General features: G+C 41.2%; 1 protein-coding gene across 11 annotated transcripts in view; it reads left to right on the top strand.

The window, feature by feature from the left end:
• Positions 1 to 12,406, top strand: part of MCM10 (minichromosome maintenance 10 replication initiation factor) — an 81,531-nt gene that overhangs the window by 33,751 nt on the left and 35,374 nt on the right. For 5 of the 11 annotated variants that reach the window (XM_072749509.1, XM_072749507.1, XM_072749513.1 and 2 more), the window contains 2 exons: positions 3,616 to 3,658; positions 3,742 to 3,841. In XM_072749509.1, coding sequence (XP_072605610.1) covers positions 3,616 to 3,658; positions 3,742 to 3,825 — 127 coding nt within the window. In that variant the 3' untranslated portion in view covers positions 3,826 to 3,841. Of the gene's footprint in view, positions 1 to 3,615; positions 3,659 to 3,741; positions 3,842 to 4,612; positions 5,685 to 9,454; positions 10,071 to 12,406 lie in introns of those variants that run through there. The other 6 variants (XM_026016469.2, XM_072749511.1, XM_072749515.1 and 3 more) reach the window with 4 other exon arrangements.

Below are 12,406 nucleotides of genomic sequence, written 5' to 3'. Positions count from 1 at the left end.
TGGCAGAGTGCACTAAAAAAGTGAATAAAAATAGAGTGGGGGGCTGTGACCAACTAAGGGGAGGTATGTACTGAGCACTCTGGACTTTGAGTGAGCCCAGAAGTCCATGGGCCTGAATCCCTGGGCAGGCAGGAGGAGACACTTCCCTGCAGTATCTCCAGCTGAAGAAGCTACAGGATGGTGGCGGACCCCCACTTAGCACCTTCACTCTCCACCTCCTACCAGAAGGGTGTTGCTGACCTGCCATCTCTATGACCACTCCCCTCCTTCTCTGCTTTTCCTGCTCCAGTTCACCCCTGATAACCTGGTATGCTGTGCTCAAGTACTTTTTTTTTTTTGTCCAATTACTTGTAAATCAAAGGGGAGAAGAAAAAGGAATAGCTCCCCTTTGATGATCACATCACCTTCAGAAGTATCCTTTCATTCTTTGCGTAAACCCTACCTGAGGGGATCCCTGGGTGGCTCAGCAGTTTAGCGCCTGCCTTTGGCCCAGGGCGCGATCTCTTTCTCTCTCTCTCTCTCTCTCTCTCTCTCTCGCTCTCGCTCTCTCTCTCTCTATCATAAATAAATAAATAAATCGGGATCCCTGGGTGGTGCAGCGGTTTAGCGCCTGCCTTTGGCCCAGGGCACGATCCTGGTGACCAGGGATCAAATCCCACGTCGGGCTCCCGGTGCATGGAGCCTGCTTCTCCCTCAGCCTATGTCTCTGCCTCTCTCTCTCTCTGTGTGTGACTATCATAAATAAATTTTTTTTTAATTAAATAAATAAATAAATCTTAAAGTTTTTTTTTTTTTAAAGTCAGCATTTAAAAAAAAAACCCTACCTGATGTTTTTTTTTTAAATCTGAAATTCTATTTATCCATTCCACTCATCTCACCACTGACCTCTCCTCTAGCAACCACCAGTTCTCTGTATTTAAGAGTCTGGTGGGTTTTTTTTGTTTTGTTTTGTTTTTCTTTGTCTCTTTTTTTCTTTGTCCATTTGTTTTGTTTCTTAAATTTTCTCTGACTTATTTTACTTACCATTATACCCTCTGAATCCATCCATGTTGTTGTAAATGGTACAATCTTAGTCCTCTCTATGGCTGAGTAATACTGCATTGTATGTGTGTGTGTAGGTAGGTATATGTTTCCATAATTTGATTAGTAAATAATGCTGCAGTTTTCATTTTCTTTGGGTAAATCCAGTAGTGGGATTACTAGATCATAGGATAGGTCTGTATTTTATTTTTTTAGGAACCTCCATACTGTTTTCCACAGTAGCTGCAGCAGTGTGCAGAGCACCATATCCTCACCAACACTTGTTATTTCTTGTCTTTTTGATTCTAGCCATTCTGACAGGTGTGAGGTGATATCTCGTGGTTTTGAATTGCATTTCCCTAATCAGTGATGTTGAGCATCTTTTCATGTGTCTGTTGGTCAACTATGTGTCATTAGAAAAAAGTCTATGCATATCTTCTGCCCATTTTGATTGGATTATTAGTGGTTTGGGGGTTATGTCAAGGATTTCTTATTTTAGTATGCAGTTATATTCAATATTCAATTTATGAAGGATTCAATTGCCTAGCTCCACTTATATGCAGATTTTTTTCGATAACTATGGTATAGTACCTAAATGTATTTTCTCTTAGGATTTTCTTTCTTTTTAAAGATTATTTATTTATTTATTCATGAGAGACATACAGAGAGAGAGAGAAGCAGAGGGAGAAGCAGGCTCCATGCAGGAGAGAGAGAGAGAGAGAGAGAGAGAGAGAGAGAGAGAGAGGCAGAGACACAGGAGGAGGGAGAAGCAGGCTCCATGCAGGGAGCCAGACGTGGGACTCGATCCCAGGACTCCAGGATCATGCCCTGGGCTGAAGGTGGTGCTAAACCACTGAGCCACCCGGGCTGCCCAGGATTTTCTTAATAACATGTTCTTTTCTCTAGCTGATTTTCTTTCTGTTTTACTGATTTCTGTCTTTATCTTTCTGTCCTCCTTGTTTCTTTGGGTTTTCTGTGTATCCTTTTGACAACTTCAGCTAATTGCTTATCCTCCGCTTACTAGTTTTTAACTTTTCTTGTTCCCTCATCAATGTGTTTAAAGCTACATGCTTCCCTCTAAGGAGTCCTGCTTCAGTGTTTCCCATTACATTTGGCCTGTAGTTAAAAAGTATTTCTTGGGGGACCTGGCTGGCTCAGTCAGAGGAGCTTGCAACCTCGGGGTTGTGAGTTCAGGCCTCACATTGGGTATAGAGTTTACCTAAATAAAATTTTTTTAAGTGTTTTTTAATGCCTTTGATGACTTCCTGTTTCATCTAAGAGTTAGTAATACTGTTTAATTTTCAAATATGTGGGATTGATTTTTACTTTTTTTTTTTTTTACTTTATTGACTTATTCTTAAAGGATCAAATATGATAATGAGTCTTAGGCAATTTCAGGATCTCCTTAGGCTTCCCAAGAATGTCTCTCCAGGAGAGTGTCACCTCCTACTTGATTGTATTTTGTGTTTTGTTTACTTCCTGGAACTCATACTTCACTCCCAAGTTTCTCCAGGGCTGATTGGGATTGAGGAGCCCCAGACCCCATGCTAGTTCATTACCTTGTCAGGAGTTGGTTTGTGAAATTGTTACAATCTGGATTATAATTTTTCAAAGTATCTTTCTGTATATTGATACTTTTTTTTTTTGTATATTGATACTTCTCCGAAATATTTTAACAGCAAGAGCTTCTATAAAATTGAGTATCAGAAAAATTCCATGAATAAGGAATAAGTACAATTCACAAAGGGAAGAGCAAGATGCTTTTTCATCCTCCAGGCAGTGCTATTATTTTTGTCACAACTGCTTTTCTAGACTTTTTCTTGTCAATTCTTGATCTAAAACAGAACAAGGCAAACTTTTTCTGTCAAAACCCAGATAGCAAATAAATTATGTTTCATAAACCAGGTGGTCTGTTTCATGACTACCCAGCTTGGTGTTAGACCTCAAAAGCAACGTAGGTAATACAAAAACAAACGGACATGGCTGTGTTCAAATAAAACTTTATGTACAAAAGCAGGTAGCTTTATTTCAGCAGAGTGAACGTTGTAGAAAAATAAGCTTTCTGTGTAGTAGCCATATCTTCTCAGGGTTGGACTTATCTTGAACAAAAGTCTCTAGGCCCTCTGAACAATAAGAGAGTAAACATCTTTAAATTTGAAAAGGGTGAAGGATTGGGCAGATCAGAAGGAAGTTTAAACTTCTCTTATCACAAGCTTTTAGTTCCAGAAAAGGGAAACGGGGGAAGCCATAACTACATGACATCAGAGGGCTAGCTTCATATTCTGTGTCTCTTCCTGATGCCCATCAGTAGAAGCCACTCTTGTGTTTATCACCTGCCATGTGCATACCCTGTTACACTATGATTTCATATTCCATCTTTGAAGTATCTAGCTTTTTACAAAAGATCTGAAGACTATCTCTCAAATCATTGGACTCTGTATTTTCAGTAGCGTTAGAACGTAACCTGTTATATGAGTGTTACCTTATCTTTTGTTTGAATGGCATGTTCTCTTCCTGCAAGTGCAGTGAACCCAGTTGTTTTTAAGTATCAGCCCATACTTCACCATTGAGTGAATCTCATCTGTTCTGTTTCAGTAACTGTGGCCTCTTCAAGTGGGAACGAGATGGAATGCTGAAGGTAGGTCATTTGCAAGGTAACCAATTTTAGTGATCTGTGCAAATAATGATCCATTTCTCACTAAACTATTTTCATTTTTCTAGGAAAAAACAGGCCCAAAGATAGGAGGAGAAACCCTATTACCAAGAGGAGAAGAACATGCCAAATTTCTGAATAGCCTTAAATAGCCCTGACTTCAAACAGGTACCCACGCATGTTTTGCCTACTTAAATTTGGTATCAAAGCAACAAAACAGAAAATAACAATGATCTTTAAGTGATGAATCAAATTACTGTTTTCTCCCATGTTCTTGCTACTGATGGCTGCATTTGTGCAGATTTTTTGCTCAGAAACTGAAAGGTAAATTGAGAGCTGTGTTGCTGTATGTCTTGGGTTATATAATGTGTAGCGTTGCTTCTTGATCAGAGTAAAGTTCTCGTATTTATATGGGCACACAAAAGTAAAAGAATTAATTTAGCTCACCCTGGATAGGTTGTGTAACTTCTAGGCTTCTGTTTTCTTACCTAGAAAATGAGGAGGCTTGGAGTAAATGATGTTGGAAGTGTACTTTTCAGCACTCAAATTCTGCAAATAATACAACTTTTCCCATATGGATAATTATATTCATCAACCTTGATATAATCTTGATATATTGACATCAAAGCCAGGTTCCTTCTCTCAATTCCATTCTTACCTTTCTTTTGCTTTTCAAATATAATAATTCACTGCCTCATGTGGCATTTAATTCATATTTATATGGTTTGTGCCTTTACAATATTGTGGAGCTCTTTAATAGAAACACCTAAAATCTCATCATTTTAAAGTACACAGCTTTGTTTAAATGTGGCTTAAAGAAACTTCAAAACCTCTAACCAAAATGAATGCAGAGTTTAAGAAGGTGTGAACAATGATTAAAAAACAAAAACAGGGCACCTGGGTGGCTCAGTGATTGAGTGTCTTCTGCCTTTGGCTCAGGTCATGATCCCGGGATCCTGGAATCGAGTCCTGCATCAGTCTCCCTACAGGGAGCCTGCTTCTCCCTCTCCCTATGTCTCTGCTTCTCTATGTCACTTATGAATAATAAATAAAATCTTGAAAAAAAGAAAAAACAGAAACATCTCTGAAAGACAGGGAGTTTGAGATTTGCAGATATATTTTATCAAACACATCAAGAATTATAGGTCAAACCTTGTTCAAAGTAGCACCCAAAAAAATGCTATTTAGGAGATTCCTACACCTGGGCAACCTGCTTTTCCAAGTGAATGCTGATACCATCCAAAGATCGAGTAAATTGGTAAGATTATTATATTGGGATTTTAAATTCTATCTAGAAATAGATCAGGTTTCCCCCATGATGGTATTATGGTAGGGCATAATGCTTACAGGAGCTCATTGTGGGAAATGTTTGTAGGTTTTCAAGAGCCAGAAAACATTGTACATGCCTTAGATTTCATCAAATTCTGCTCAATAGGAGTAGAAGGTGCTGTGTCTGACCCTTTGCATTTCTCCTAGGGTTATATTGTAAAAGGTATATTTTTAGGAGTATTTCACTTCCCAGGAGCTATTTGTTTTAATTTTTAACTAATGAAGAAAAGAATAAAGTGTTTGATTCTTAGTAAGGACCAAAGGCACTTGAAACTGTGATATTTTTAATGGCTCAGTTAGTTTATGCCATAAACTTAAATTAGAACAATGTATGTGAAGAAGTGCCTGACAAGGACTTGAACGCCAGCAATCCCATTCATATGAAAGAAACGTACACATTCCTGTTGGACCCAAGGGCGCCATAAGAGTCCCCGTTCACTTGTATATCATAAATAAGTATTATAAGGTACTATAATAATTTAAAAAATCATCAAATTATCAGTTACTCTAGATGTTGGGGGGCTTTCATTGGAGGTCTCATAGAGTACTCAACGATGAGAAGGGGCGGAGGGCCAGAAGGGGAACTTACTTGTTTGGATTGAAATTATGATTCATCAGTGAGATCAGTCTTTTAATACTATTCTGTTTATCAATGTATTAAATGCTTTTATATAAGTCCAAACATGTGTTTAATTTTTCCTTACCCTGTTATTGGCAATGTAGGGTTTATTATGTGATCATAGTCCATCCAAACAGAGGAAGTACACAGTAATCTAAATTAGCAAACAACTTTTTAGCAAAGTTGACAGGAAGAGATAACATGAATTGGATTTTTATGTAAAAGTGGATGAGGATGCAAGTGAAGCTTGATGTGTATAGCAGATTAAATGTGCCTGAGAACGTGGATTTTTAAAAGTCAGGAGAGTAAATCTGTTTGCCTAAGTGTGTCACTCATAGGAGCACATCAGAGCTGTCCTTGACAGGTAAAATAGACATCTGATCCCATGGGTAGATGTTTGGAAACAATACAGCTCTCAAGGATGGATGGCTCAAAAAATGAAATTCTATATTCACCAATATTGAGGAAAAAAACAGTGATATATCTTATATATAAGAAAATAATAGATACAAAATGGAAGAAATAGGTTGATTTAATAGCAGTTTGTGGAAAAGCTGTGAAAGTTTTAAAATTTAAAAGAAGCTGAGGGGCACCTGGGTGACTTGGTTAAGCTGCTGGCTCTTGGATTTTGGGTTTTTGTCGCTGTTTTTTTAATATATTTTATTTATTTATTCATGAGACACAGAGAGAGGCACAGACACAGGCAGAGGGAGAAGCAGGCTCCATTCAGGGAGCCCGACGTGGAACTCGATCCCAGGCCCCCAGGATCACGCCCTGGACTGAAGGCAGTGCTAAACCGCTGAGCCACCAGGGCTGCCCAAAGATTTTTTTTTTTTTTTTAATTTATTCAGAGAGAGAGAGAGGCAGAGGGAGAAGCAGGCTCCATGCAGGAAGCCTGATGTGGGACTTGATCCCCAGTCTCCAGGATCACACCCTGGGCTGCAGGTGGCGCTAAACCGCTGCGCCACCGGGGCTGTCCCTGGCTCTTGATTTTGGCTCAGGTCATGATCTTGGGGTCCTAGGATCAAGGCTGGAATCAGGCTCCACACTGGGCTGGGAGTCTGCTTGGTCATGATCTTGGGGTCCTAGGATCAAGGCCGGAATCAGGCTCCACACTGGGCTGGGAGTCTGTTTAAGGATGCTTTTTCTCCCTCTCTCACTCTCCCTCTTGCTCACCTTCCAGTCAAATAAATAAACCTTAAAAAAAAAAAAATGTTGACAGTATAGGCACAATGCCAAACTGTATAGATCAAAATGAGAATGAGCCCTGCTGTGCCCTACACAGGTTAGACCACACAGACTTATATTTTGTCTTACATTTTGTAACCTTGTTTTATGTGTGTTTCTGTTTAGACACCATTTTAAATAAATATTGTTGATACATTAATGTGGAGCTCAGAGAAAGCAGCACTATAAATCATGACTGAATGAAGCTGATCTTAGCACATATCTTCTCCACATGGCACACCACACAACCTTCCTGTACTGAAGAACACTAGATAACACTTAAACCATTATGCTCAGGGCCATTTTGAACAGCAAGATCATCCACAAAAAGCACAAAAATGTGAAAAACATGACAAAAAAGGACATTTGCTTACAGTATCAGGGCTGAAATGAGCAAGAATGTCAGTTTGACACCAGCTGGGAGTGTGTGCATTGGGTAACTCATATTTTTCATTGCTCTGCACATACATAGATGACCAGAAAGACCCCACAAGTAATGATTTTGGGGTTACTAATAAATTTTAGCAATTAAGGGAATCCACGAATAATAAGCAACTGTATGATTTTTTTCCAAAACAAGACCAGATTGAGTGTGTCTCCTTTTTGCAGAATTAGGAAATTGATTTAAGGGATTCGAAAACATAAGTTGAAACTCAGATTGGAACAAAGGCTGTGGTAATATTGCTTGAGCCAAGACTTCTCTTTTGGTATCTTTCTTTCCAGTTTTAGTATCTGTGCTGCCGAAGCAAGCAAGTATTGGTCTTTTTCTTAATCAGCTTTAGTAAGGCCTAAATTTCACATAGTAAAGGCACACATTTTAAGTGTATGATTCATTAAGTTTTGATGAATACAGACACCCAGGTAAGCACCACCACAAGCAAGATGTAGGACATTTCCATCCCATCAGCAGCTTTTGCGATTTCCCTGTCTTCCACCCCCATCACAGATCCGCTTTCTATCCCTGAAGTTTCAACCTTCTTTTAAGCCTCACTTAAATAGAATCCTGCAGAACACCCCCTTGTATTTGGCTTCCTTCATTCAGTGTATTTCAAAATGTATCCATGTAGGTGCATAGATCAGTAATTCATTGTTTTTTTATTGCTGAGTATTTTGCTGGATGGATATGCCCCACAATTTATTTATTCACCTGTTGATAGACATCTGAGTTAGAGTATTTCCAGTTTGGGGCCATTATGAATAAAGCCTCTACCAATATTCAGGTAGAAGTCTTTCTTTGGTTATGTGTTTTTGTCTCTCAGGTTAAATATCTAGGGATGGGATTTCCAGGTCAAATGGTAAGTGTATGTTTAGCTTTTTTTTAAAAAAAGCTGCTAAACCAGGGTGGCTCAATTGGTTAAGCATCTGACTTCAGCTCAGGTCATGGTCCTGGGGTCCTGGGATCAAGCCCTGCATCAGGCTCCCTGCTCAGTGGGGAATCTGCTGCTCCTTCTCCCTGTGCCCTTTCCCTCCGCCCCTCAAATGAATAAATAAAATCTTTTTAAAAAAGGAAAGAAAGAAACTGCCAAAATATTTTTTTAAAGGAATTGTACTGGGGCGCCTGGGTGGCTCGGTCAGTTACACATTGACTCATGATTTCAGCTCAGGTCATGATCTCAGGGTTGTGAGATCAAGCCTGCCTTAGGCTCTGTGCTGGGCATGGAGCCTGCTTAGGATTCTCCCTCTCCCTCTGACCCTCCCCCTGCCCCTCCCCCTTGCACACGCTCTCTTTCTCTTAAAAAACATTTAAAATAATGAGTTTTGAAGGCACCAGGCTTGCCTCAGTGGAGCATGCAACTCTTGGCCTTGGGGTTGTGAGTTTAAGCCCCACATTGAGTATAAAGGTTACTTAAAAATAGATAAAATCTTAAAAAGTAATAAAATAAATAAAAATAATGAGTTTTTGCCAATTCATCCTTCAACAAATTTGTTTTTAACCACTTACCTGGAATCCCTATAGGACTAGGGGAGAGTAATGAAAGAACAGAGGAGTCCAAAAGGCCACACTTTTGACAAGGCCAGTCCCTAATAAAGTATAAATTGTTTCATTACTGATTTCCTAGTAAATGTGGGTGCCCAGATTCCCGCTCGTGTTACCTTTGGCATGTTTGTCCCGACCCAGGAAAAATGACTGATTGGTTTTCAGTGAAGGAATTCTGGGTGGAATTTGAAAATACTGAGGTATAATGGGGTCCTTGCTAAGGATGGGGGTAAAACGAGGTAATAGATTGCTTTTTTTTTTTTTTTTTTTTTTTTGCCAGAGTTCTTTATCGGGCCAACGTGCCAAGCATAGCCATTGAAGAGGCAAAGACAGACCGTTTTATTGTCTTAAACTGGTTATTCAGCCCCACTGTCCTGGATTCTTGACATCAGTATGGCCTGAGTATTCCTTCCTGCTGGTGTGGGTGGCTGTGGGTCTGAATCCTTCAGCTGCCCTCTACCTAGTTGCTGGCCCTTTTACCAGAAGGCATTTAGATGTGTTATCACCAGTAGGACGCAAAATGTGGCTCCTCCATTTTCATGACTAAGGTGGAGAGCAGTGCTTTGCTTTTTCTTTTTGTTTACATAACTTGGATGTGTAAACACACACATTCCCCCTTGTCAATTAGGGTTACCAACCGAACAGCTCAGAGACTGGATCTGGCCAACCAAGAAGACTGTTTCAGTTCCATGCGGTTGATGTAAAGTACAAGGTACTTTCACCTGTACCCCTGACCCAGCAGCCTGCGGACTGGCCTCGGGATCAGAGCGAGCCGTCAGCTCAGCTTGCAGTGCTTCTGCCCAACTACCAGCCCTAGTTGGTTGACTCACCAGGTCTTCTCTCATTTAGTAACCCAGTTAAGGACAGGGATGTGTTGTTCCTACATGCCTCTCAGCGAGAATTTCTCATCTAGGTGTGGGATTAGGCACTACAATGAGGAGCCCCACCTGCTAGAGCAAGACAGGCAGGGATCTGGTCTGCCAGTCAGGGGTGCAGTAGGAAGCAGATGGGAGCCCACGCATGCATCTCCTGCCCAACAGTTCAGAGAGGAACCTCTCTGACCTTTTTTTCTACACAAGCTGATGACTGTCTCCAGTTGGGATCAGAGATGGGAGGTGGCTAACAGCAGGCAAACTCCATTCCTTTCTGTTGAGATTTATGTTTTGAAACTTTGAACTCTCCCTTCTCAAGTAATTTGTCTCATCAGGTAATAAGTAAAAATAGTAATAAAATATTGAGCCATCTGCAAAGTTTCTCATTTAAGGCTGCCGGTCCTTCCATTGAGGCTTTGGGGTTGTTGGTAGAAATGTATGGCTGCTATACATGGGTGTGATTTGGAGGCTAGACCTGAAGGGGACGTTTGCTGTCTGAGGAAACACCATGGATTGCGTTTCCTGAAAGAGTTCCCCCTTCCTAGCCTTTCCCCCAATATTCTCAGTCTGCTTGGTATAGGAAAGGATTGGCAGATGTGTACAGTGACAGCGCATAGAATGTCTTCGAAGAGAAACCTGATTTATCCAGTTTAACGTGTATAAGTCCTGACCCATCATTTCATTTCCAGAGGTTTGTCTTATTAATAGAGGCATGGGTAAGTAAAGTGGCATTTTCACCGACGTGCAAAGGGAGCAAAGACACACACAAACACCCCCCCACACACACACACATACACTCAGGCCATGTGATGAAAATACAAAATGGGCTATTGAGAGATAACTTAGGAGCCCAGACAATTACCTGAGCACCCCCTACCCCTTGCCTCCCAAAGAAGTGTGCTTACGCCGCAGAGAGCCATACCAGCTGCACCGTGAGAAGGTTTACAGTAAAAGGACCTGGTTCGATGATCATTTCCTTGTTTATGGAAAGAAGCAAGGAACATGCCTGTGACAATATAATAATGGGCTACGTGGTCAAGGCAGATACTCTTGTTAGATCTTGTTAGAAAGAGGGAGCTTTCAGGGACGCCTGGGTGGCTCAGTGGTTGAGTGTCTGCCTTCGGCTCAGGTCGTGATCTCAGTCCTGGGATTGAGTCCCACAGTGGACTCCCAGCAGGGAGCTGCTTCTCCCTCTGCCTCTCTCTGCATCTCCAATTCTGAGGGAAGTTTTCCTTATTCTCCTGGTTCCCTTTTGGAAGCATTCTACTTTGATCCAACTTAGATACCCACAGACAGGGAAGGCGTATGTTGGTAGCACAGCTTTAGCATACACACTGTGGAGCATAGTCAGAGTATTCCAGAGGCTCAGCTACTAGTCCTCATGGTTAAGGCACATTCAACACAAGTGCATCATGCCACTGAAAAATTGGGCACTGCTTTGGCTTTTGTGCAGGGACTTGTGCCCCAAGCCTCCAAAGTATGAATCCTAGGACTCCTGAGAAGAGAAGGGCCCCTCCATTCCACCTGCCCAGGTGACAGCGTTTAATGATAGAGTGTGCCCTGTGCCACTGTTACCTCCCTGAGGCCAGTTCAGCTCCTGCTTGGAATTTGTGAGAGAAAATAGAGTGCTAACTATGGATGAAGTGATTTTTGGATATGCATGTTTGCTTAATCGCTAGGTTTTATCAGCCTTTTAAAAGATTACTTAGGGGCACCTGGGTGGCTCAGTATTCTGCCTTTGTCTCAGGTCATGATCTCAGGGTCCTGGGATCGAGCCCATTGGACTCTACTTAGTGGGGAGTTTGCTTCTCCCTCTACCTCTATGCTCTCTACCACGTCTCAAATAAATAAAATCTTTTTTTTTTTTTTTAATAAAGATTACTTTAAAATACATGCATTTGGTACAAAATGTCCTGCTCTGATAAATCATCCCATCCCTGGTGAAGAAGTATTTTACCACAGCTGAGCGGCTTTTCCTTAAAGCAAAGGGGCAGGGAGATGGCTAAAAGAGAATGCTTCATTTAGAGTCCTCTGTATTTTCTAATATACTATGACCCCACAGAGGTGCCTGCTATAATTGTTCTTAATCGTTCTGCATTCTTAGTGTAGAATTGCTGAGGGTAGTTGAGAGCAAGGATAAAGTAGGATAGTTGGTGAGTCTGGGGCTGGAAGCAAAGTGGTTTGGAGAGAAGGAAGGATCACTGTAAGAAGCTGGTTGTGTCCTCCCCCATCCCTTTATTCAGTATGACTGCTGTCCTTACAAAAAGGTAGAGCATGCAACTCTTGATCTCGAATTTGTGAGTTCGAGGCCTATGTTGGGTGTAAAGTTCACTTTGAAATGATATTGAGAAGAGATAGAGAAACACAGAGGGAAGAGATGTGAAGACACAAAGGGAAAGGTCCTGTGACAACAGACGTGGAGATTGGAGTGACGCTGCCAACAGCCAAGGAGTCCTACAGCCACCAGAAGCTGCAGGAGGCAAGGCAGGATCCTCCCCTAGAGAGAGGGCATGTGGCTGTGCTGACGCCTTGAATTTGGACTTCTGGCCTCCAGAACTGTAAGAGAATACATTTTTTACTGTGTGAAGCCACTGGGTTTGTTATGCAGTGTTATAGCAGCCTTAAGCTAAGGTGTGCAGGCAGTAGGAGGGAAACTGAAGTACCTAACACCAAGCCTAAATCTCTTCTGCTTTATTGTTTTGGTTACA

The sequence above is a fragment of the Vulpes vulpes genome, chromosome 2, assembly GCF_048418805.1.
Source record: "Vulpes vulpes isolate BD-2025 chromosome 2, VulVul3, whole genome shotgun sequence".
In the NCBI taxonomy this organism is placed as follows: Eukaryota; Metazoa; Chordata; class Mammalia; order Carnivora; family Canidae; genus Vulpes; species Vulpes vulpes.
Note: the sequence above shows the minus strand (reverse complement) of the source record. Positions and strands in the feature narration are given on the sequence as shown.